This window comes from Lepidochelys kempii, chromosome 3, assembly GCF_965140285.1.
Source record: "Lepidochelys kempii isolate rLepKem1 chromosome 3, rLepKem1.hap1, whole genome shotgun sequence".
Taxonomy (NCBI): domain Eukaryota; kingdom Metazoa; phylum Chordata; order Testudines; family Cheloniidae; genus Lepidochelys; species Lepidochelys kempii.
The window spans coordinates 148,444,523-148,471,106 of record NC_136382.1 but is presented as its reverse complement, the minus strand read 5'-3'; the positions used below and the strand labels follow the sequence as shown (position 1 = coordinate 148,471,106).

The 26,584-nt window shown below is 39.6% G+C and overlaps 1 protein-coding gene across 3 annotated transcripts in view; it reads right to left on the bottom strand.

Annotated features, from left to right (window-relative positions):
* The window catches only part of RASGRP3 (RAS guanyl releasing protein 3), a 105,731-nt gene that overhangs the window by 37,698 nt on the left and 41,449 nt on the right, over positions 1-26,584 (bottom strand). For all 3 annotated transcript variants that reach the window (XM_073338433.2, XM_073338436.2, XM_073338434.1), the window contains exons 2-9: positions 15,696-15,887; positions 13,686-13,788; positions 12,948-13,010; positions 11,321-11,452; positions 9,999-10,146; positions 1,347-1,520; positions 753-869; positions 149-424 (exon numbers count right to left, since the gene is read on the bottom strand). In XM_073338433.2, the coding sequence (XP_073194534.1) occupies positions 149-424; positions 753-869; positions 1,347-1,520; positions 9,999-10,146; positions 11,321-11,452; positions 12,948-13,010; positions 13,686-13,788; positions 15,696-15,765 (1,083 nt within the window). In that variant the 5' untranslated portion in view covers positions 15,766-15,887. The remainder of the gene's footprint in view (positions 1-148; positions 425-752; positions 870-1,346; positions 1,521-9,998; positions 10,147-11,320; positions 11,453-12,947; positions 13,011-13,685; positions 13,789-15,695; positions 15,888-26,584) is intronic.

The following is a 26,584-nucleotide window of genomic DNA, read 5'->3' as shown; positions in this document are numbered from 1 at the left end:
TCCTATTTATCTTCACCTTTATTAAAAAAAAGCCCAACATACTAAGAGTGCTGTCCTGCAAATTCTTGCTCTCATGAATAGTCCTATTAACTTGAGTGCACCTACTGGGCTGTGACAAGAGGTGAATCAGAACCGTCATGACACTTACTGTTAGCAGGTTAATTAAATCCATATTTGGCTCTAGATGATGGGTAGCAGTCTGCAGGGAAACCAGTTCATTCAAGGTAATGGATAGTTGCTGCATTTTCACTATGTTTACTTTGTTCTCATCTATCCAGTCTGGAAAGACGACATGAACGGCTATCAAGTCTTTCAAGTGAACTCCTAATATGGGGATTTTGAAGCCAAGAGAGTCAGCAAAAGCTTTGCGGTAGTTGCAGTAGTTTCCATTGGAGGAGACCAGTTCTGTCATCTCATTCCAGTCCTATAAACAGCCATAGAAGCAAGACTCTGTAAGACCACCCATAACATTTGTTTGATCTATTCTGAGTGCAGCTTAAGCAAGTCACATCAGGACGCTGAATACGTCCATTTTATCCGCACCACAGTCACACAAAAACAAGTTCCCCACAATCAAATAGTTTTCCATCAAGAGCAATCTGACTAGTCTGCCTTTTAGGCTGCCCCAGTACAATGGTTCAAGCGTTCTGCTGCTGATATATCTTGTAATACCCATTACACACTACAGATATTACACAGTAAAGTCCGATATTTATATTTTGGATCCCTTCATATTAGAGATGCTCTTGTACCTTTGTAACCTCGGAAGATAGATGAGAGTGAGTTTCTTTGAGACGAGAAATAGAGCTGTGGCTTAGGCCTCCCACAACTGCCATCAGCGTGTTAAAGTTCTGGAGATGAAGCAGCTTCTGCAGTGGAATTAAACATATCAGCAAAAAGACTGAGGGCCTTTATTGTAGGATACTGACTACTGCTGTACCTGTGCTAAAGCAGCTAAAGTTAGTTACTGCTAAAATGCAATGGAAATTCTACAGAAATATAGATTTGATCATAGTACATCATAATGACCTAGTTTAGCACCTCTGATTTCCTGTAGAGCAGGACAACATAAAAACATTCAACTGACTAATTCCCAGAATGTCATCTTGAATACAAGAAGCCAAAAATGTGAACAGTAATGAGAAGTTACTATCAAATTTTCATATCTAGGAACATCTGTTTAACATTTTGATTTACAAATAGCTCAATGAATGAGCATCAGCTATGACTGAATAAGCTTTCAGCAAGAAAGCACCTTGCCTGCATGTCTAGTTCATCAGTTTTCTGTAGCATCAGTTTCTATTATTTCATTCGAGCAGACAAAACCACTCAAAGGTTAGTCTTACCTCTGCAACATTGATAAACTTTGTGATTACTTCTGCCCTTTGCTGGGGCGTTGGCTTGCTAAGAACCATCAGCTGGACCCACTTAGAGATACCGTTAAATAATGCAATTGATCTCTCCAGGGTGGGGTTGTTCTCCAAGCAGCCATGAATCACATAGCTTTGGTAATCTGTAAACTAGCAAAGGAAAGATTTACAGTTAAGGATTGTATAGAGTCAAAATGATATTTAAGCCACTTTTCTTTTAAAAAGTCCCACTGGTTAGAAAGAGACTACCAATTTTATGTTATTTCTTTAAGATGTGTTAATTTTTTTTTAATAAGGAAATTACAAAACATTACTCTCCTCTCTCTTTATATATAATCAGAAATACAGTAACAGACATTGTGAACATGAATTTATCACCTTCAGGAAGTCAAGACTACAAGGAAAGCTACCTTGTGAGAACTGCCAAAAGCCAAGCAGAGTTGGACCTTGCAAAGGTCTATAGCCAGAAATAAAAAGAAAACAAGAAAAGAAGCTGTAGGATGGCTAAACACTGAGGATGGGGTGGATATTAAAGATAATCTATGCATGGTCCAACACCTAAGCCAGTGGGTCTCAACCTTTCCAGACTACTGTACCCTTCAAGAGTCTGATTTGTCTTGAGTACCCCCAAGTTTCACCTCACTTAAAAACTACTTGCTTGCAAAATCAGACATAAAAATACAAAAGTGTCACAGCATACTATTACTGAGAAATTTCTGACTTTCTCATTTTTACCATATAGTATAAAATAAATCAATTGGAATATGAATATTGTATTTACATTTCAGATTATAGTACATAGAGCAGTATAAAGAAGTCAGTGTTGGTATGAAATTTTAGTTTGTACTGATTGTGCTAGTGCTTTTTATGTAGCCTGTTGTAAAACTAGGCAAAATATCTAGATGAGTTGATGTATCCCCTGGAAGACCTCCGCATACCCCTGGTTGAGAACCACTGACCTAAACAAATATTTGCCTCAGCTTTTAATAAGGCTAATGACGAGTTTAGGGGTAGTGGCAGGGTGGCTAATAGGAATGAGGATATGGAGGTAGAAATTATCAGAGCCATGGTGGAATTCAAACGCAAAAAGCATAATAGGACTAAATTGTGGGGGCCCCAGATAATCTCCATCCAAGAATAGTAAAGGAAATGGTACATGAAATTGCAACCCCAATAGCAAGGATTTTTAATTAATCTGTACATTTGGGGGTCATAGCCTCTGACTGGAGAACTGCAAATATAGTTCCTATTTTTAAGAAAGAGAAAAAAAGGTGATCCAGGAAATTACAGGCCTGTTAGTTTGACCTCAATTGTATGCCAGGTCTTAGAACAAATTTTGAAAGAGGAAGTAGGCAGGGACATAGAGGTGAACAGTAATTAAGATAAAATACAACATGATTTTGCAAAAGGTAGATCATGCCAGACCAACCTGATCTCCTTCTTTGAGAAGATAACTGATTTTTTAGACAAAGGAAATGCAGTATATCTAATCTCCCTGGATGTCAGTAAGGCATTAAATAATTTCCCATGTGGAACTGTGTCAGTTAAACTGGAGAAGATGAGTATTAATATGAGAATTGAAAGGTGGATAAGGAAGTGGTTAAAGGGGAGAGTACAACAGGTACTACTGAAAGGTGAACTGTCTGGCTGGAGTTCCTCAGAGATCGGTCTTGGGATCAATCTTATTTAACACTGTGATTAATGTCAATTTTTTAAAAACATTTTTTTAAGGTTTGGCACAAAAGTGGGAGTGTGCTAATAAAATCTGGAGATGACACAAATCTGGGCGGTATTGCCAATACGGAGGAGAACAAGTATTATACAAGAAGATTTGGATGACCTTGTAAACTGGAATAAAAGATGAAATTTAACAGTGCAAAGTGCAAGTTCATGCATTTAGAAACTAACAAGAATTTTTGCTATAAGCTGGGGATGTATCAGTTGGAAGTGACAGAGGAGGAGACAGACCTTGGTGTATTGGTTGACCACAGGATCACTATGAGCTTCAAATGGGATGTGGTCATGAAAAAGCCTAATGCAGTCCAAGGATGCATCAGGCGAGGTATTTCCAGTAGAGACAGGGAAGTGTTAGTACCATTATACAGAGCACTGGTGATACCTCATCTGGAATACTGTGTGCAATTCTGGTCTCCCATGTTTAAGAAAGATGAATTCAAACTGCAACAGGGGCAGAGAAAGGTTGTTAGGATGATCCAAGAAATGGAAACCCTACCTTAAATAACTTGGCTTGTTTAGCCTAACCAAACCAAGGTTGAGGGGAGATATGATTGTTCTCTATAAATACATGGATAAATACCAGGGAGGGAGAGCAGTTATTTAAGTTAAGCACCAGTGTGGACACAAGAACAAATGGATATAAATGGGCCATCAATAAGTTTAGGCTTGAAATTAGGTGAAGAGTTCGAACCATCAGAGGAATGAAGTTATGGAACAGCCTTCCAAGGGTAGCGGTGGGGGCGAAAAAAACCTAACTGGCTTCAAGACTGAGCGTGATAAGTTTTTGGACAGGATGGTATGACGAGACTGCCTACAATGGCATGTAGCTGATCTGTGACTGCTAACAGCAAATATCTCCAATTGCTGGTGATGGGACACTAGATGGGGAGGGCTCTACGTTACTACAGAGAATTCTTTTCCAGGTGTTTGGCTGGGGGTCTTACCCATGTGCTGAGGGTCTAATTGATGATCATTTTGGGGGTTGGGAAACAATTTCCCCCAGGTCAGATTGGCAGAGACCCTGGGGGTTTTTCACCTTGCTCTGCAGCATAGGTTATGGGTCACTTGCAGGTTTAAACTACTGTAAATGGGGGATTCTATGTAACTTGAAGTCTTTAAACCATAATTTGAGGACTTCAGTAACTCAGACAGAGATTAGGGGTCTATTACAGGACTAGGTGGGTGAGGTTCTGTGGCCTGCACTATTGAGGAGATCAGACTAGATTATTATGATGGTTCCTTCTGACCTTAAAGTCTATGAGTCTTTGTCTTTCCCCACAATTAATCCCCTTCCGTTCTTCATATTTTTCTTTTAATTTTTTGCTGAGGAGATAACATTCTGCCATCAAATATATATTAAAGAAATGTTCTCTTATCATGCTACACTTATGAGGGCATGAATACAACAATTTCCTTTCCCTAGAGTGAATTCCTCTCCAGCATGCTGACAGATGGCATTGTTGACATAAAGAGTGAAATCCCAGTTCCATGGCTATCAATGGGAGTTTTGACATTGACGTCGAGGGAGAAAGAATTTCACTGAAATTAGACACAGCACCTATATCTTTCCCAATTTTTTATTTTTATCACATTTATTCCAATAAGAACTTTCTGTACAGGATAGGGTATGTCTACACTTGGGGCCTGGGCTGTGTTTCATAGCTCAAGGAGACACACTCGTGTTAGCTCTGATTGCACTAACACACAGGTTTCAGAGAAGCAGCCGTGTTAGTCTGTATTCGCAAAAAGAAAAGGAGGACTCGTGTGCCACAAGTGGTGGGATGGACTAGTCGCCCTGAGTTTGTGCCTAGGGTCTCTGACAAGCATGTACTCAGAACAGCTAACCGCCTCCCTTCCCCCCTGCAGTGCCGCAAGCATTCCTGCAGTTACCTTCTGTTTTTAGTGCCCAAGGTTGAGCTGAGCTAGTGCGAGTATGTCTCCTTGAGCTGGGAATCCAAGTGTACACATAGCCTTAGTCTGAGTTCTTCCAGGGCTTGCTCTCTTTGATGATAGTCAATCCTTTAATGTTCATAGATACTACTTTACAGAAGAGCTACCGTTAGTAAGTGTTTTACTTACCTGAATTTTTGGAAGTTCCCTCCCCCGCCCACAATTGTCCCATAAAAATGGGTCTCTGGCAGATTATGGCCTTACTGTAATTTAAGTACAATACTCCTCAGGATACCAGGCCAGAATGCCTTTTTATCAGACTAATGATAAGGAATTGCTTAGGCCATCAGATGGCCTCCTAGTACACCCGTGTATTATCAGACACTTCAGTGCTGAAGGTACCCAATATCTCACAGATGCTGCTCAGAAGCTTTCAGATCTTCTCTTTGTTTAAACAATCTCCAGTCTCCTTTTCCTCCCCTTATCTGTATTTTTATGCCTTTATTCCACTGTGAACCCTCCAAAATAAAGAAGTAGTTTGACTTTCCTGGACAGATTGAGAATTACAACAAATTCAGTGGAGTTATATATGTTGCCCCCACATACCAGCTATCTGCTTCTCTGTGACAACTCTCTGACTGCTCCTCTGAGAGTCAGATAGGAGGCCTTGTGCAGAGCCCAGTGGACTAAGTTTATCTATCAACCTCCATCTTCACAAGGCTGCCCTTCCACCCACCCCGTAGTCCCTTTTAATTGTCAGTGTGCTGCCACCCTTATTACTTACTAGTAACCAATCTAACCTTTATTTAAAAATTAACACCTCGCAGTTAACACCCTCTTTAACTTCTGTATCATGCCAGAAAGAAAATGTAAGTTTAATTGACTTCAGTCCTGAATCCTAAAAAGCCTAACTAGTTATGGAGAAGTATCCGAGCTAGTAAATTCAAACAGAGGCATTAGCTATTAGTGTAACTGTCTGATTTCAAATATCAACCACCAACATAGCCACCATTCCTGCAGGTCTGAAGAGTCCCTGTTCTGGGAATGCCACAAAACTTTCATATATATATATAAAATTGAAAAAGCCATCCCCCTGTTCTTTGGCATTGCCATCTACCAGAAAGCCTTTCCTCTTCCTCCATGTTTTCACTGGGCCCTGCATTATACAGTTCATTATCATTTATTCTTCACAGATTTTTAATTAGTGTTGGTACATACAAAACTGGGTTACCCTTTCTGAGGTTCTTCAGCTCAAATTCCTCCCCATTTTTTCACATGCAGAATAGTGTAAAGTTTACTTTGAATTAATGTAATGATTTAAAAGAGAAACCCCAATTATACCTGTTTCTTTTCCTCATTTTGTTTCCCTCTCTTGAAGAATCAAGGAACAAAGATTTCTTTCATTTCCCTGATCTTCCTCATAACACCATCTTTCTGCTGAAAATAATGGAATCTGGAAACCATACTCTGGGATAGTTTCTGTTTACTACTAGAAGAGCTACAGTCATGACAGCTTTGTCTATGGACACTTCACTAGTTGAATCCAGGTTTAACAGATTTTTAATTAGTGTTGGTACATACAAAACTGGGTTACCCTTTCTGAGGTTCTTGAACACATTTAATTCTAATATTGTTCCTCTGGTCTCTGTTTTAATTGTCATCCAATTTTGTCTGAAGAATCTCCTCCTTTTGTTCCAGATGTATGACTCTGATCAAGAAAGGTGAGTAGGTTTGAATTTTCCTCAGTTCCCACTTCTACTGAGGTTATTCTCCTCCAACCATCAGCTCCAAGGAGATCTTTTACATCTGGCTTTGTAGCAGCCATTACTGTCTTTCAGCACAAGCCCTCCTTAGTGCCATCTTGCCTAGCTCCTTGGGAACAATATCATCTTGCTGTAGGGTTTAATCAGTTTTTGCAATTTAGTAAAATACTACATATTAGCAAGATCTGCAGAGTGAGCTGATAGAGACCAATACAACAGCTGCTCTGCCAACGCAGCACACTTATGCTTACACTACTAGTTTAAGCATTTGGGATCCAAGATTTTGTTTTGTGTGGTGGAGGAATTAGAGCAAATGTAGGGATCAAATTTAGGGCCTACCAACCCCAACAGTTTCCCTTTAAGAGTACAATGCTGGAAAGTTATCCATAAACATTGCAGTCCATAAATCAAGAACTAAAAGAGAAGAAAATTTGCAATATGTTTTAAGAACTAAGAAGTCTTAACAATGGCCCCTTTCTTCACCTCTCTTATGCATCATGGAGCAAAAATCAAGTCACCCAGTGGATGAGCACATTTATGAATCACTAATCACCATAATAGCTGGATACCTTTTATCTTGTTTATATCAAGATAATGAACAGTTGTCCCCAAAATAGGGAGTGTTGACTCTTTTTCTCCTCTTCTCAGCAATTGAGAACTTGGGTGGGTGGTGGAGAGAAGCCACTCCCTTCAGCACATAAATTCTGAGGTTTCTCTGAATTCAGAGGTGGGAGAGTAGGGAGAACTACAAATTCTGGGGGAAACACTGGAACCGGCAAAATTGAAATCAGCTAGTAACTATGTGTAAGGATGAGCATCACAATGGAATTATTCCCATAATGCAATAGCTAAGGCAGAAGCCTATTGACAATGCAAAGAAAAGGGAGTTGAGAAGATAGGAGGATCTCCAGGGAATCAGGGAGAGGGAAATGAAGCCAGGAGAATGAAAGAATAGTGTTTCAGAAGGTGAGGAGGTTGGGAGTGCGGGGGTCAGATGAGCTCTAGGCTCCATCTGAAACAAAGCCTTTGAGGGTTGCTGATCACTAGTTAAATATTTCCCCAAGAAACAAAAGGCACTGATTTGTTATTTTAAGTTTGGTCAAAACAAATCCTTGCTCATGGTTGTAGCCCTCACTCAGAATTACTGCAGAGGATTAATTTTTTTATGGTAAAAGTTATAACTCATGAAAATATAATGAAGTATTGATCCAACCTTTGAATGATTATGAATGATGAGATGTGATACTAGAATCACGCAAGTGTAGGACCAAGAAAGAACCTCAAGAGGTCATATAGTCCCCGCTCCCACAGTAAGGCGGAATTAAGTACTCCTAGACCATCCCTGAGTGGTGTTAGTCTAACCTGTTCTTAAAAACCTTCTTGGATGGCACTTCCACAACCTCCCTTGCTGCAAACTAGGCTGATTGCTTGTTCTCCATGTCTACTGAGGGTAGAACAAGAAGTAATCATCATCCTCTGCATAACATTTTACATATTTGAAGAATTTATGTCCCCCTGCAGCTGTCTCTTCTCTGAACAGTGGGGGAGTGGTAAATAATTAAGGTCACTGATTCAGAGCAATCTGGATCACTTGGCAAACTGGGTGCAAGCAAACAATATGCTTTTTAATATGACTAAATGTAAACGTATATGTCTAGGAACAAAGAATGTAGGCCATACTTACGGATGCAGGACTCTATCCTGGGAAGCAGTGACTCTGAAAATGATTTGGGGGTCATGGTGGATTAGGGTTGCCAACCCTCCAGGATTATCCTGGAGTCTCCAGGAATTAAAGATCAATCTTTAATTAAAGATTATGTCATGTGATGAAATCTCCCGGAATTCGTCCAACCGAATTTGGCAACCCTATGGTAGATAAATCAGATGAACATGAGCTCCCAGTGTGACTCTGGCCAAAAGAGCTAATGCGATCCTGGGATGCATAAAGAGTGGAATCTTAAGTAGAAGTAGAGAGGTTATTTTTACCTGTGTATTTGGCACTGATACTACCACTGCTGGAATACTGTATCCAGTTCTGGTACCCACAATTCAAGAAGTATATTGATAAAATGGAGAGGGTTCAGAGAAACACCATGAGAATGATTAAAGGATTAGAAAACATGCCTTGCAGAGATAAACTAAATATATTGAGAATTTCAAGTCTAACAAAGAAGGTCAAGGGGTGACTTAATAACAGTCTATAAGTATCTATATCGAGAACAAATATGTAATAATGGGGTCATCAATCTAGCAGAGAAAGGATAACAACATGATCCAATGGCTGGAAGTTGAAGCCAGAAAAATTCAGACTGGAAATAAGCATAAATTTTTAAGGGTAAATAGTTCCAATGGTTAATTACTCTCCCCAAGGGTTGTGGTAGATTCTCCATCACACACAATTTTTAAATCCAGATTGGATGTTTCTCTAAAAGCTATGCTCTAGGAATGATTTTGGGGAACTTCTACGGCCTGTGTTATATAGGAGGTCAGGCTAGATGATCACAATGGCCAGTACTTTCAACCTTTCCTTAAGGGCATGTTTTCTAAACTTCTTACTTTTGTTGCCCTCCACTGGGCTCTCTCCAATTTGTTCACATCTTTCTGAAAGTGTGGTGTCCCAAACCAGATTCAGTACTCCAGCTGAGGCCTTACACCATTGCCAAATAGAGTGGAATGATTACCTCCTGTGTTTTACATATGACACTCCTGTTAATACATCCCAGAATGGACATTTTCCTTTTCGCAACAACATGATATGGCTGGTTCAGTTTCCATTTGTGATCCACTTTAACCCCCAGATCCTTTTCTGCAGTACTGCTGCATAGCCCGTTATTTCCCATTGTGTATTTCGTAATTGCAGTACTTGGCACTTGTTTTTATTGAATTTCATCATATTGATTTCAGACCAGTTGTCCAATCAAGGTTATTTTGAATTCTAATCCTGTCCAAAGTGTTTGCAATCCCTCCCATTTTAGCGTCACCCGCAAACGTTATAAACATATTTTTCACTCCATCATCCATGTTGTTAATGAAAATATTGAACAGTACTGGACACAGGACAGAACCCTGCGGGACCCCACTTGATTCCTCCTCCCAGGTGTTATAAATATTTGCTACAATTAAATGGGGTACAACATAAAAGTGTTATAAATGTTAAAGCTGGCAAACTCTCTCAGTTTAAGCATATAGCTCTGGTCAGATTATAACTGAGTGAAACAAGAAGTTGTAGGCTTCTTACAGCAATCCTTCTAAAAGATTTATGCTCCAGAAAAGTGAGGTGTTCAGCTAATTCAACGGGTTCCAGGTGGTCAAACAACAGGCAGGCTTTTCCCTTCTTGGAAGTTTTTTTCCTCTGTGTGACTCTTCTCATCCAGTCATAGGAGGGACTGCAACAGAAAAGAGGTACAATCAGCAGATCCTGTCCATGCAAAAAACTCATGTGAACTGTAATCTGGGCATACAGAATAAAGTTAACCAAGAAACTGATCAAGAGTTCCCTGAACTATGACATCCAGCATATTGTGAACATTCAGAATAGAAAGATCTCTTCCAGTTTGCAATAGATTATATGAACTTAATAGGTACTATCTGAACTGATGTATAGCAGTAGAGCTATATATCTGGCACTCAAGAACAATTCTTTATTCTGTGTTACACTGTATCACCTAATTCAATAGGACCTAATGGCTACATTTCATCTAAGATCAAATTCAGACCAAAAATTGGATAATGTCAAATGTGTGGTGTGTTTTTGTTTTGTTTATATCTGGAAGACTACAAGCCCTGAAAAATGGAAAAAAAGAAGAAAGGGCATCTGTGAACTACATATGACAGCTAGGAGAGTACTTTGCTCTGCTGACATACAACTGAGCTTCACATATACTCGCTTTACTGAACTTTTGTCTGCATGTGTGTGTTTTGTTGTTCCTCCACAGGCCCATCCTTTATATTTGGCTGCTGTAGAGATGCACCATTGAAATGCTATTATTTTATTCTAGTATGATGTAGATATTTAGGAACCCCTTTTCAAAAACAAAGCACTAGGACTAAGCCTCCTAACTTTTGGATGTCCATGGGAGTTAGGTAGCTAAATCCTAGAACTAGTGAGGAACTGGAATTTCTATTTTGTGGGAAATGCCAAGATTTTAACTTTGTTTTTGTTCCAAATTAGAATGAAATCTCAAATGTGAAAATTTCTTGCAAAAGAAACATAGTATTCTTTACATATCTGGCATGAGCTTTGCAACATATAGAACCAGGAACAGTTTATATTCATATTTATATAAAAATGCAGCAATTCTTCTTCACTACAATTCAAAATATGTGACACTTGCCAGTCTATATTATCCCAAATGGTATTTGGTGTTTTAGAACTTTATTTCGGTTTTGGAGAGATCATCATCTTTTTGAGAATTACTTCCCAGTGCTCACTATACCGTCCCTTTAAACCAAAATGGGATCCTCAATATCACATAGTGCATTCTGTACAGAGTAAGGGCTCTGGTGTTACAAAATATGGAAAGAAAGGTGCCTGTGGAACCTGACAAATTATATTCTTACATGCTGGAGATGTCAATAAGGTGGACGTGTTCCTCATAACCAAGCTGGCTGGCTACTTCCCGGAACTCCTCAGTCAGACGAATCAAACCAAGATCCAAGTTAAATTCTGCTGGAAATTCCAAAATCCAGTACCTGAAATTATGGGAGAAAGGTTATGCAAAGATCCAGACATAACATTCTGTGGCTGCATAGATGCATGCCATGATTACTCAGCCACCATTCACATGGCACTCAGAAGAAATCATTGGCGATCCAAAGTCACAAATGTGGTAAACAGCAGTCCCACCACTAGTTCTTCCAGTAACTGAACGAGTATGCTTGACAAATCCTGACATGCTTCATCCAACAGAGGACAATGATACATATGCAAACGCCTCTTATTGCATACTTTCCCCGAGTTAGCACATTCCCTTCAGTGGAACACAGTGGGATTCTTCTGAGGTGCATTTTAATGGGAGTTAGGCACCTAAGTGACATTTGCACCTTTCAAAATATACTCTCCATTTAGGTGTAAGGCCTTGCCTATATGGTTGATACTGAAAAAGCTTTCCCAAAGTGTGAATTTAGACAGATACAGTTAAGCCAGTATAATATTCCATGAGGACACTTTTGTTCCAGTATAAGTGGGGTTTTTTTTGGCTTTAGCTTAACGCCTTCCCAAGCAAGATAAGCTACACCAAAAAAAGCTCCTCATACTGGAGCACAAGCATCCACATTGGGATGGGCTACAGGAGGGTGGTGTTAACCAGCATAGCTCTATCTGTTTAAATTCACACCTTACCTTGTACTGAAAAAAGAAAAAAGAAAAACCCAAACCAAACAGTTCCGTTCAGAGGTGGCCTTACTAGATCAATATTCAGGTAAAGATGTCAGAAAATTTTACCAATTTGACAAGGCAGCACCTGCCATACATTCTCCTGATCCTATATACCAGATACTTGGGGCATCACTGAAGTTGCTAAAACATCTTCTCTTAGGGTATATTTCATTGCAAATAAGTATGTTAACATGGGTTAGCTAATTCACATTAAAATAGCAGTGAAGACAAGGCAACTTGACTTTTAACTCAGGTTAATAGCTCAAGTTAAAGCCTATAAGGAAGCTGGGTGTTGAACTTGAGCAGCTAACCCAAGTTAAAAGTCAAGTTGCCTTGTCTTCATTGCTATTTTAATTTGTGTTAACCCACATTTTTGTTTGTTTGCTTTGCAAAGACATACCCTTGGTTTGAATGATCTAGGGTTCACATGAACTGAAGTGAACAATCCAGGGACAATCTTTCTATACCACTCTAGATTACACTATGACGTACTCCCCCCAGCTTTGCGTGCTGTGCCAATCTAGCCTGAGTGTTAAACCTCAAAGAACAAATACCAGTCAAACTGTAGCATGAGTTTTCAGTAAGCTCTTTAGCTTGATACAGTGTAAGTGTTCAAAAACCTGAATAACCCTAGTTGAATAACTGTGCTCTGAATAGGATTTTCCCCCAACCCCATGTTTGTAAACTAGTCCAAGAGAAAGCATTAGTAGGGGTAGACTGACTTGGTTTAGGATTTTTTATTATTTGTAAAAATTGACTATTCAGAGCTATAAAAACCAAATCCCAGTGAAAAAAAATCAGCATTTTTACCTCATGAAACAGCAGATTTTTAAGCGGAATTCACTGCATTTTTCGCCACTGGCATCTCTATAGGTAGATTAGTTAAAGAATAAGCTTCATGATCATGGTTTCAGTAACTTTTTTTTTTTACTCTGCAGCAGTCTTGTTTTGTTTAGAGAGTTTTCACTTTTGTACAGGATAGAGTATTTTTGTATGTTATTCCTCCAAATTAAAATGTGCTATACCTTGAGATGAGATAACACACTGAAAAATATAGACAGTATTTCCAATTTGGCAATTTGCCATTTGTCTTAGCAAAAACATGCATCTAATACACACTATTTCTGAATATTCTGCTGGACAAATAATTTCCCACCAGTACAGGCTAATCAAGGATATCAGTAGATACTGAATGATTACAGAGGAGATTTTCAAAGGCACAAGTGCCAGGCAAGCAACTCCCATAGAAAGTCAACGGGAGGAAAGTGCCCAACTTCTATTTGTATCTCTGTGTCCTTAAATATTTTTGTACATCTCAAAAGCTAATTCAAAATACACTTCAGCAGGCTCATAAAAGACCGGATCCAAAGTCTATTGTAATCAGTTGAAAGGATTTCAATGGGCATTGGACCAGACCCATAAACTGCTGAAGAGCCTTATATGCTGATGGCACTCCAATACTACTGTTTAATGCACAGACTTTACATGTTATCACAGTTTGTCTTCCAAAGTGCTAATGCTAGGCTATATGGATCTTTGAAAGGATATATGGAGAGAAGTTTGCCAACCAGTTCTGTGGAAGGCAGATACCACCGGTGCATTAAAAGAACCATTCTTGGCAAATGACTGGTGCCCAAATGTCCTTTATTATCTGTAAAATAGAGACACCATTTTAAGTTAAATGACATGCATTATTCAAGGGCAGAGATCAGCCAATTTCCAGATATCCATGATCTATTACCTCTCTTAAGGGAAGTCAGATGTATTAATATTCAAAATGAAAATATATCCAGTGCATTATTAATTAAAATATCTTCAGAACAGAAACATAACAAGTAAAATGCTCCTCTAGCAGTGAGAGTCAGGAAATTACAATGGTTGTAGCACATCAATTATTAAATAACAGTGTAAAATGAAAGAAAATATATATTCACTTCCTTCCCCAAAACCTTTATTAAATATTACTTAAAAAGTGGCAAAATAGCAATGTTGCTGTTTCAACATGAGTAACTTCTTCAAACTCCAAGTGGAATTTTTTTTAAGAAAGCTTTGCACAAGAGAAAATTGATACCAACTGATTATAATAACCCATTACCTAAAATGCACCCAAAGCCCAGAATTCTAGATTAGTAAAACACTATAATTAGAAGTTCAGTTGGATGTACCAAATTTTGAATTTTCTGATGATCACTTTATCTTGTCATTCATTGATAAAAACTGACTATGACAACCAAATGTCACACTCAAATGTGTATGTATTGGGAGGGACTACCTGGGGAGTGGAGAATAGTTCTTCATTAAATATTCTCTATAACTGGAAAAACAGAGTAAATCAGGACAAAGAGGAAAGGGAACCACACACACATATTATGGACTTCAGTACTCAAAAGAGAAGTGTATGTATGTATTTGGGGGAAAAGGGAAGGAGGAATGATAATTCCAATATGTAAAATGTAAATGGCCTCTGCTATCTCTGGTTAAGTATACCCTATATGGGATTTGCACCATTTTAGGGCCAGAATTGGCAATTGGATGTGCATGGATGCAGTGGTGTGTCTGTTTAGATTCAGGTGCAGTAACTGGTGCTTAGTGATTTCATCTCTGACAGTGAGAAGCTCTGTCTCTCAAAAATGAAATCAAATTATAACCTTATTCAAACCAAGTGGTCACATGGTTTTTAAATAAAATCATTTTGATTAAGGCCTCAATTCATCAAAGCACTTAAGGCCTAGTACCTTTTAAAGTTGAAAGAGGTGGTGTATATTCATGTTCCATAAAATGAAAGGTCCTAATATGATTATTTGTTTTCTTACTATAACTAGCAATTTGTGAGTTAATATAATTGCTCCTGACCTGAGATGTGGGGTCATTGTTTTGTTTTTTCAAAGGGTTAGAATTCATTTCTATATATGACAATCTATAAGGGCATCCAAGTATGTAAATTATATGCTTAGCAACAGGCTCACATAAATGATAGAAAGTTCTATAGGTAATGGTTGATTAAAATGAGAACCTGCAATCATATTACTACACAATGCATGGGGAAAGCTTCCAGAAGTAGCACTAGATTGAAAAAGATCCAGTGTAAACAATACAGCAAAACAAAAAAATAAATAAATCAGTGCATCAAGAAATATATTCCTATTCTTTTGTAAAAAATCAGAGGCAAATTCATAAAACAATCCAACTGTACAGTTATCTAATCTTAATACAGACCCACACTTTTAAATCATTCTATCAATCTGTCTTGTGTTAAATGTATTAACTTTTTTGGTATTATGTAATGTATATTATTAAAAATACACAGTTTGAACCCTTGAGGACAGAAGAGAGACTCTCCCGCCCCCTCACTTAGACAGATGAAAGAATTTTCTTCAAACTTTTCAAGACAAAAGTTTTCCTCTGGGCTAAGAGCCAAGCATGGAAAATTTCACAGCAAGAGGAATTTGTTTGCCAAACGAATGATCAGCTGAAAAAGATAATAGCCTGGGTGAGCTTATAATAGTAGTTGAATTTCAAGAACAGCAAGCAATGAAACAAAAGATTGAAGAATCATACCAAACATTTCAATGCAAGTATTTAAAAGTTCATCTAATGTTGCAGCCTTCCCAAGTATATTTGACCCCATTGTCCTTTAATCGTTGTCAAAAAATTAGAGTCATTTTCACCACGTAGAAGAATGTGTCCACAGCTGCATGGGCCTTATCAATGTATTGCTGGTTGCGTATTTAGCTAGGCTTCATGGAAAATCTGGAGAAAGAAAGCAAAGGAAATGACCACAATAGGACTGTAATGCTGCATTATGAAGACAGAATGTTTACAGTTTAGTGCATCCTTTTGTAGACTGATTTTTTTCCCCTCACACAACATAGAGTAAAAAGAAAAGGAGGACTTGTGGCACCTTAGAGACTAACAAATTTATTTGAGCATAAGCTTTCATGAGCTACAGCTCACTTCAGTCTCTAAGGTGCCACAAGTCCTCCTTTTTTTTTTGCGAATACAGACTAACACGGCTGCTACTCTGAAACAACATAGAGTATACATCAAAGATCACCATGCATTTTTAGTTCATTCCAACTTTTATTTTAAAATATATTGTTCAATTTTTGTCCACTAGTCCAAAAGAAATATGTAGTGATGTTGGAAAACAGAGGTTACACTAAGGCACATGTCATATAATTGATGCACTCTTTTACAGCCCATTTTATTTTCTTTATGCTTGATAACCCACATTTTGTTAGTACTTCAGTTATGCATAAAACAGAACAGATTATAACAAAAATTGTTTTATCCAGTATTACTGTTTAATAATAGATTTTTAAGGTAATGCATTTATTGATCGGAAACCCACAAAATGATTAATAATTAAGTTCACAGGCACATTCTACAGAGCATACACTAATGTATAAGAGGGAGATTTTCAAAGGCACAAAGGGGGAAAAGGTGTCCAGTTCCCTCTGACAGTCAGTCAGAGTTGGGCTCCTAACTGTTCTTTGTAAATCTCTCCTAACAATTTACAAGACCTGAAGTAGCACTTTCAACACCTACTAAAATGCATTTATTTTAAGGATTGCACATTTTATTATAGATGGCAGATTCCAAATTTCTAGAAATCTATCTAGTCAGCCTTTTAAAAAGTCTACTATTAGAGAGTAGAAGGGAGTATTAAATGGTATATAGATTCTCCATAGAATTTCTTGTCAACTTGTATTTCAAATCTCAACTTGTTCTATTTACATAAGTTTCTTTTAAATACAGACATGTAGCAAACAATATGTAGCATATCCAGCCACTTTTCAGAATCTAAACATTGCTGGAATTCTGACAAGTTTCTTTTTAAAGGATGTTACATATTACCTAACTTTTTGACGTTTTGTCAGGTAATTCACTGAACAGGATATACTCTGTACTCCACCCATAGTTGTATACTTTATGGCAACTATCAGATATGACATAGACCACACCCTTAACTCTGCCTCCCTAGGGACAGTATCCTTCCAACACCCTTTTTACCAAACTACCCCACCAAACAGGCTATCCCCGATCTTCCCCACATAAACTCCTTCACCACATTATTATAAAATAACTCTCACTTCACAGAAATGGCAGAAGGTACTGCTAAGAATTCACTAGGAATGAGGCTGTTGAATTCACCATGCAGTTATGTTACAGTAAAGGTCTTAAAAGGAAAATATAAGGCGAAGATTTTCAAAAATATAAGGGGTGCCTAAAGTTAGGCTGTTATATCCCTATCTAGGTACCTAAATAAGTGGCTTAATTTTCCACAGGATCAAGTACTCAACAGTTTTAAACCTCAGTTGACATTTATTCCCACCCCTGCCAACTCCCCCACTCCTAAACAAATCTTTTACAAAGGTAAGTTACTGCACTTTAAAATGCTGCTTCAGTCACTTCTTTAAAATCACAAAAGTAATCACGGCACATTTCTTGGGGTGAGTAATATTTGCCTCGTAGAACTGTAGGAAAGCAAGCAATTCAGTCCTGCTTTTCAGTTGGTTAGTGCTGCTTTACATTGTAATAGCCCCAGATGACACAGCTAATTAAAAAAAAATTGAATTATGCTATTGAGAGGGTGAAACAGCAATAGCTAATGTCCCCATGTTAATTTCACTGAGGTTTTTCTACTATGGCATCTACTTATATGCCCTCATCATCACAGTATCTAAGCTCCTCACATTCAGTAATGGATTTTTATCCTTACAACACCTAGGAGATAAATAGTTTCCATTTTTACAGACGAAAAACATGGTAGACTAAGCGACTTGGACAAGGTACATGTCTGTGGCTGAGCCAAGAATTGAACCCCGGTCTTGAGTTCCAGTCCAGTGCCCTAACAGTTAGATCACCCTTCCTATTCATTATCACCATTTGTGTTATTATGTAGAAACCTCAGATTAAATAATATTGCTACATTATTGAAAGATTTCCTATCACCATGGTATCAAAGTGCTATCCCACAATTAAAGATAGTTTTGTGGTAACAATGCCCAGTGCTAAACAGCAACAAGAATACTCAGTGCTATAATAATTACAAACATTCAAGATTCATAGACTTCTAATGGAAATTCCACATTCCCAGGCGTGACCCTGTAAGGTGTCAAGTGCTAAGTATTTTCAGTTACCATTGGCTTCAAACGGAAGTTGAAGATGCTCAGTCCCAGTATTTGGGCAGGGACTGGAAGCATAATTATTTTTATGTAACCCAAAGTGTTACCTAGACAGACTTTCCAAAAGGTTAAAAAAAATTAAAGGGACAGGACAAGAGAAGGTAGAGATTCAGGAGGAATGCAATCAGGTCATCAGACATAGTAAGTGGTGTGAATTTTTAGGGTACTTATTTGGAAAGCAACATATTACATTCATAAAGCTCATGCTCTGTTCCAAGCTATATGTATCATTCCCAGAACAAACAAATAAAATCTTCATTGAGCGAGAATTGGAGTTACAAATATAAAATCTTAAATGGAACCTCATTTGAATGTATTTCAAAACAACAGAAAGGCTGGAAATGTAGAGTTATGGTTTTGGTAACAGCATTAATGCTTACCATGTGACCCTGCCCGCTAACACAGGAATATCATAGAACAACATCTTTACAAACTTTTTAACATAATTTCCTACAAAGGAAATTGGCCTAGATTCTAGACACACATAGATGCCTATTACTCCTTCATGGAGAGCTAGTAAGGTTTACCCTTCAAATTTTGATCCTTAGCGTTCTTTTGAGAAATGAAAGACACCTGGAAGAGTGCAAACACCTCTTAAGAGTTTGAGAGGGCACTGTGGGTAATGTGCAACCTTAACTTTTAGCGGTGTGAAAATATAATATGTTCTGGATTGCAGTCTTTCAGTTCATAGGGAGCAAAATCAGAGAGGAGTTTTGCTATTCGACATTGGTGAGGCCTCATCTGGAGTACTGTGTCCAGTTTTGGGCCCCACACTACAAGAAGGATGTGGATAAATTGGAGAGAGTCCAGCGAAGGGCAACAAAAATGATTAGGGGTCTAGAACACATGACTTATGAGGAGAGGCTGAGGGAGCTGGGATTGTTTAGCCTGCAGAAGAGAAGAATGAGGGGGGATTTGATAGCTGCTTTCAGCTACCTGAAAGGGGGTTCCAAAGAGGATGGCTCTAGACTGTTCTCAATGATAGCAGATGACAGAACGAGGAGTAATGGTCTCAAGTTGCAGTGGGGGAGGTTTAGATTGGATATTAGGAAAAACTTTTTCACTAAGAGGGTGGTGAAACACTGGAATGCGTTACCTAGGGAGGTGGTAGAATCTCCTTCCTTAGAGGTTTTTAAGGTCAGGCTTGACAAAGCCCTGGCTGGGATGATTTAACTGGGAATTGGTCCTGCTTCAAGCAGGGGGTTGGACTAGATGACCTTCAGGGGTCCCTTCCAACCCTGATATTCTATGATTCTATTAAATGAGTATTTTTAAAAACAACTTTTTCCTCACTGGCAAGATGAAATGGCAATATTTTAATTGCATCAGAGAGTGTGCTAGGAGGTTTCAAATACAGATGAGAGACAAAATCCCTGCCCCAAGCATCTTCCCAATTTAGTTCTGAAATGACACAAGGAGACGGGGTAATGAAACAGCAGTTACAGTAAGGGTAGGGGAGTACAGACAAAGGCAACTCCAATAAGATTATATTGTTACTCAGCAAGGCTAGCTTATCCCATGATGGGTTGGTTTTTTTTGGTCTTATCATAGAAACGCAATAAAAGTCATAGCTGGTTAATCATAGGTTTAAAAGAAGATAATAAAAAAGTAATTAATAACTGTCCATCGGACACAGGTAGCAACACCTTGTAAATAACCTTACTGTAATTCTCTGGGGCTGTCCCCTCTAAATTCTTAACAAGTTTGTTTCAAAGGAGATAATTTACTCCAAATTTTACAGTGTACCCAGTGTTTGCTGTGACAGGATCTTAAGAGCTTAGCTGGAGCTGAGTGAATACACAGACAGTATAGATACAATTGACATAGTTATGTACCTCACTACCAATTCTCAGGGCTTTGTTTTAAGGTGCTCCTTGTAACTTGGGACACAACACTAATATTTCTGGGGACTGAGTCATAGTGTAAAGTATGTTATGTTTGTCCGTTGGCACATCACCTTTCTGGATAGATGCTGCTATTCAGAAGTGCTGTTTCTGGGAAGGGAGAAAGGTCTATGGCGACATAGGGATTGGTAGGAAGTCATAATGAATTAAGTTATCTATCCTTGATCCCACATATGCAGGAAGTTGAAGTCCCACATATGCAGAAACTAATCAGTTTGCCTTATCTCTAATAGTTTTGTGGCACAGCTAAATATTCTGTTCTGTGATTGTAATATTATTGGAAGTTATTTATATGGTGATGTTATGGTCTGGCTAGTTCTGTTTAAATGAACGTACAGGTAGTGAGCTCTTGAGATAAATGCTGTGACAGAGTTCTTTTTAGAAACAGAGTATATTGCCAGTACAACAGGTGATCTTTTTCATACTTGTTGAATCACTTTCATAAGTGCTAGCACAAACAAACAAAAACATTACATGTTGTGAACACAATGTGCATTTAAACTTTAACAACTTAAGTCATGGCTACTGTTGTCAGTAGTAAAATCAAAAGACATCTTCACTGCAAGAGGCTACTAAGAGGTGGTCTACATACACAAGTTATAGCTGTTTACCTTAAATTAGTTTAAAATTTGATTTAGTCAAACCAGTGCAAACCCCCTAAGAGGGCACTCATATTGGTTTAAAACTGGTTATATTGGTTAGAGCTGCACTAAACCAATAGGTCAGGTTTAAATAGATTTCAGAATGTCTAGACACAAAAAGTTACATTCAAACTACCCCCTTACTTAAACTGGCACAATTGTATGTGCAGAATTTTCCCTGCAAATGAAGTAAAGTAGCCTATTTTTCTTCTGCCTAGTGACAGAGACACAGATGAACATTCCAGCTCTGACATTCAAGCACCTCAGTGGTTCTTGGTTCACCCATAAACTTCAGGGAGGAAATATGAAGGAGACATTCTTTACAAGGTTAAGGCATTCTTTGTTTTGTTTTGTTTTTTTCCAGTAAACCATTTTCTAAAAGAAAAGGTATACTCTTATTAACAGGAACTTCAGCCACATGATTGCTCAAGGGAAAGACAAAAAGCTGAGTGCAAGCAGCAGAACAGGGAAATTTAATAGCAGCAGAAAGCACAAGAGAGCTCAGAAGAAATTAAAAATCTCAAGAGAAGTTGCCTATAGAATATCCTCTATATTTTTACTCTTTTCCTCTAGATCTGTCATGTCTATTTAAATTGTAAACTCTTCAGGAGAGGGACTGTCTGTGTACAGCACTAGCAGAATGGGGTCCCAATTCTTGATTGGTTCCTAGGCACTATTGTAAACAAATATGACTACTAATAAATAAATAAGATGAGGGAAGAGCACATGGGAAAGGTAAATGCTGTACCTTTAAATTCATGGTGGGAAAGGGCAAATAAACCATCTGTTTGGACCACAGTTAATACAGGCAGTAGGATGGGCAAGTCACTGTTCTAGATGTTTTCCCTCTCCACCAGAGAGCTTTTCACAAGCCTTTAAGTTTACATGTAAGTGGTCAGTACTTTTACTTATTACTATGTAGATAACTATATTTTTACTTCGAATTGCTTGCATTAGCAAAGTATTGAAACTCCTCCACAGAGTGTTTAAGAATTGATCATATTAGCCTCACTAACCACAACTGAAATCATTGACATCCTCCAAAGTTATTAAAAATGGTATAGGCCCAGTTCAGATGCTGCAGAGCTTTGTTCAACATTTATTGCATTCACTGAACAAGGGAATACCTATGTCCAAAAGACCTTGTTGTAAGTGAAACCAGATACTGTGGAATCTTTTATAGTGAACTCTGATCCAGCAATACTGTACCAAATACAGTACTGTACTGTACTAGGACCAAAACCTAGTTTGGAACAAGGAAGGACTGCAGAAGGCTGTAAACACAGTGGAACCTCCATCTTTTAGCAGCATGGGGAGGGTAGGGTTCAGAGAAGCCATGCAGGGGGAACTTTGCACACCACAGTGCTCCATGGTAGCGTTCACAGGAGAAGGACAGTGATGTGGCTAATTGATCCAGGACTGGTCAGTACTGCCAAGTCCTCTAACAAGAGATGCTACTGTACCCAACAGGCTGCATAAGCAACTGCAGAGCTGCTCCACAGCTTAGGGTTTTGGACAAAGGATTCCATCTGCCCCTTTGAACTCCCCTACCCAAAACTGGTTTAGAACATATACTGTGTCAGACCAATGGTCCATCTAGCCCAGCTTCCCGTCTTACAATAGTGGCCAATACCAGATGCTTCAGAAGAAATGAACAGAACAGGGCAATTATCAAGTGATCCATCCCTAGTTGTCTAGTCTCGGCTTCTGGCAGGCAGACGCTTAGAGACAAAGTGCGGGATTGAATCCCTGACTATCTTGGCTAATAGCCATTGATGGACCTATCCTCCATGAACTTATCTAATTCTCTTTTGAACCCATTTATACTTTTGGCCTTCCCAACATCCTTTGGCAATGAATTCCATCTGCTGACTGTGCATTGTGTGAAGAAGTACTGCCTTATGTTTGTTTTAAATCTGCTGCCTATTCATTTAATTGGGTGAACCTTGGCTCTTGTGTTATGTGAAGGGGGTAAATAATACTTCCCTATTCACTTTCTTCCCACTATTCATGATTTTATAGACCTCTATCATAGCCCCACCTCAGTCGTCTCTTTTCCAAACTGAACAGTCTCAATCTTTTAAATCTCTCTTCATATGGAAATTGTTCTATACCCTTAATCATTTTTGTTGTCCTTCTCTATCTTTGAGGTGGGTTGACCAAAACTGCATGCAGTATTCAAGGTGTGGGCGTACCATGGGTTTATATAGTGTCATTATGATCTTTATGGTCTTATTATCTATCCCTTTCCTAATGATTCCTAGCATTGTTAGCTTCTTTGATTGCCACTGCATATTGAGCGGATGTTTTCAGAGAACTATCCAGAATAACTCCAAGATCTTTCTTCATGGTAAGTGCAAATTTAGACCTCATCATTTTGTAGCTATGGTTGAGATTATACATTATTTTGCATTTATTTATCGACACTGAATTTCATCTGCCATTTTGTTGCCCAGTCACTTAATTTTGTGAGATCCCTTTGTAACCCTTCACAATCAGCTTTGAACCTAAATATCTTGAGTAATTTTGTATCTTCTGCAAACAAACATCACCACTTCGGTGTTTACTCCTTTTTCTAGATCATTTATGAAGGTGCTGACTAGCACTGGTCCCAGCACAGATCCTTGGGGGACCCTGCTGTTTTCCTCACCCTGCTGTTTACCTCTCTCCATTCTGAAAACTGACCATTTATTCCTACCCTTTGTTTCCTGTCTTTAACCAGTCACTGATCCATGAGAAGACCTTCCCTCTTATCCCATGGCTGCTTACTTTGCTTAAGAGCCTTTGGTGAGGGACCTTGTCAAAGGCTTTCTGAAAGTCCAAAACGCTTGTCCAGCATGTTTGTTGACTCCCCTCAAAGAATTCTAATAGATTAGTGAAGCATGGTTTCCCTTTACAAAAGCAGTGTTGAGTCTTCCAACAAATCATGCTCATCTACATGTTTGATAAGTCTGTTATTTACTATAGTTTCAACTAATTTGCCTGGTACTGAAGTTAGGCTTAGAAGCCTGCAATTGCCAGGATTGCCTCTGGAGCCTTTACAAAAAAAAAAGATTAGCGATCCTCCAGTCATCGAGTACGGAGGCTGATTTAAGTCACAGGTTACATATCACAGTTTGTATTTCTGCAATTTCATATCTGGGTCCCTTAGACTCAGACTTTAAGGCAGGGGTCTCAAACATGCAGCCCGCAGGGTTATTTCCTGCAGCTCGCCAAGCTCCCCACATCCCCCCGCCCCACCCTCCCAGAGTTCTTTTCTGTGGACCGCCAAGCTCCCTTCCCCCTAGCTCCCCCTCCACCCAGCGTGCCACGTCCCCACTCCTCTGCCTAACTCCAGGTGTTTCGCTTAGCGCTTTCCGGGGGGAAGGGCAGGGGGGAGCAGGGAGCCGCACGCTCAGGGAAGGAGACAGAAAAGAGGTGGGGCTGGGGCGGGGATTTTGGGAAGGGGTTGGAATAGGGGCAGGAAGGGGGCAGAGTTGGGGTGGAGACTTTGGGGAAGGGGTGGGAAGAGGTTGGGCAGGGTCAGGGCCTCATGGAAGGGATGGAGTGGCGGTGGGGCCGGGGGCAACAGGGGGTGTGTGCTGTCAGTGACGCGGCCCTCGGGCCAATGTACTAGTCCTCATGTGGCCCTTCTGGTGATTCGAGTTTGAAATCCCTGCCCTTAAAGGTCAGAAGTGACCATCATTGCAGGCCACAGAACCTCACCCACCCACCTCTGTAATAGGCCCCTAATCTTTGGCTGAGTTACTGAAGTCCTCAAATCATGGTTTAAAGACTTCAAGTTACAGAGAATTCACCATTTACACTAGTTTAAACCTTCAAGTGACCTGTACCCCATGATGCAGAGGAAGACAAAAACCCCAATAGGGACTCTTCCAATCTGACCTGGAAAAAAATTCTCTCACCAAATATGTCAACCAGTTAGACTCTGAGCATGTGGGCAAGACGCATCAGGCAGATACCTGGGAAAGAATTACCTGTAGTAACTCAGAGCCCTCCCTACCTAGAGTTCCATCTCCAGCCATTGGGGATTTTTGCTATTGGCAGTTGCTGATGGGCCACATGCCATTGTAGGCAGTTCCATCATACCATTCCCTCCATAAACTTATCAAGCTCAGCCTTGAAGCCAGTTAGGTTTTTTGCCCTCACTGCTCCCCTTGGCAGGCTGTTCCAGAACATCACTCTTCTGATGGTTACAACCCTTTGCCTAATTTCAAGCCTAAACTTTTGATGGCCAGTTTATATCCATTTGTTTTTGTGTCCACATTGGCACATAGCTCCTCTCCCGCCCTGGTATTTATCCATATATTTATAGAGAGCAATCATATCTCCCCTCAACCTTGGTTTGGTTAGGCTAAACAAACCAAGTTCTTTAAGGTAGGTTTTCCATTCATTGGATCATTGTAACAGCCCTTCTCTGCACCTGTTCCTGTTTGAATTAATCTTTCATAAACATGGGAGACCAGAATTTCACACGGTAGTTCAGATGAGGTCGCTCTGTATAATGCTCAGTATACAGTGCTCAGTGCTCTGTATAATGGTACTAACACTTCCCTGTCTCTACTGGAAATACCTCACCTGATACATCCTAGGACTGCATTAGCCTTTCTCATGGCCGCATCACACTGGCATCTCATAGTCATCCTGTGATCAACCAATATACCGAGATCTGAAACCTCCAACTGATAAGTGCCCAGCTTATAGCAAAAATTCTTGTTATTAGTCCCTAAATGCATGACCTTGCACTGTGCACTATTAAATTTAATCCCATTTTTATTACTCCAGTTTAAAAGTTTGTCCAGATCCTCTTGTATGAAATTCTGGTCCTCCTCCGTATTGGCTGTACCTCCCAACTTTGTGTCATCTGCAAATTTTATTACATACACTCAGTTTGTGCGCCAAAGTCAGTAATAAAAATATTAAGATTGATCCCAAGACTGATACCTGAGGAATTCCACTAGTAACCTCCCTTCACCATAACAGTTCACTTTTCAGTAGGACCCGTTGTACTCGCCCCTTTAACCAGTTCCTTATCCACCTTTCAAGTCTCATATTAATCCCCATCTTCTCCAATTCCCCACATGGAACTGTATCAAATGCCCTACTGAAATCCAGGTAGATTAGATCTACTGCACTTCCTTTGTTTAAAACAGAGGTGGGCAAACTATGGCCCACGGGCCACATCCGGCCTGCAGGACAATCCTGCCCAGCCCCTGAGCTCCAGCTGGGGAGGCTAGCCCCTGGCCCCTCCCCCGCTGTTCTCCCTCCCCTGCAGCCTGAGTGTGCTGCACCGCCAGCGCTCTGGCTCGCTGCTCTTGCCGGGCAGCGCGGCGGCATGGCTGGCTCCAGCATGGTAAGGGGGCGGGGAACGGGGGGTTCTGGCAGTCAGGGGACAGGGAGCAGGGGACAGTTGGATGGTGTGGAGGTTTTTGGGGGGGGCGGTCAGGGTCAGGCCCTCCATATAGTTTTGCAACCCCGATGTGGCCCTCGGGCCAAAAAGTTTGCCAAAAAGTTTGGTCTAAAAAGTCAGTTATCTTCTCAAAGGAGATCAGGTTGGTCTGGCACGATCTACCTTTTGTAAAACCATCTTGTATTTTATCCCAATTCCCGTTCACCTCTCTGTCCTTACCTACTTTCGCTTTCAGAACTTGTTTTTCAAAAAAGTCTCCCATAATCACACAATTCCTAATAATATTTATTTCATTAAAAACACA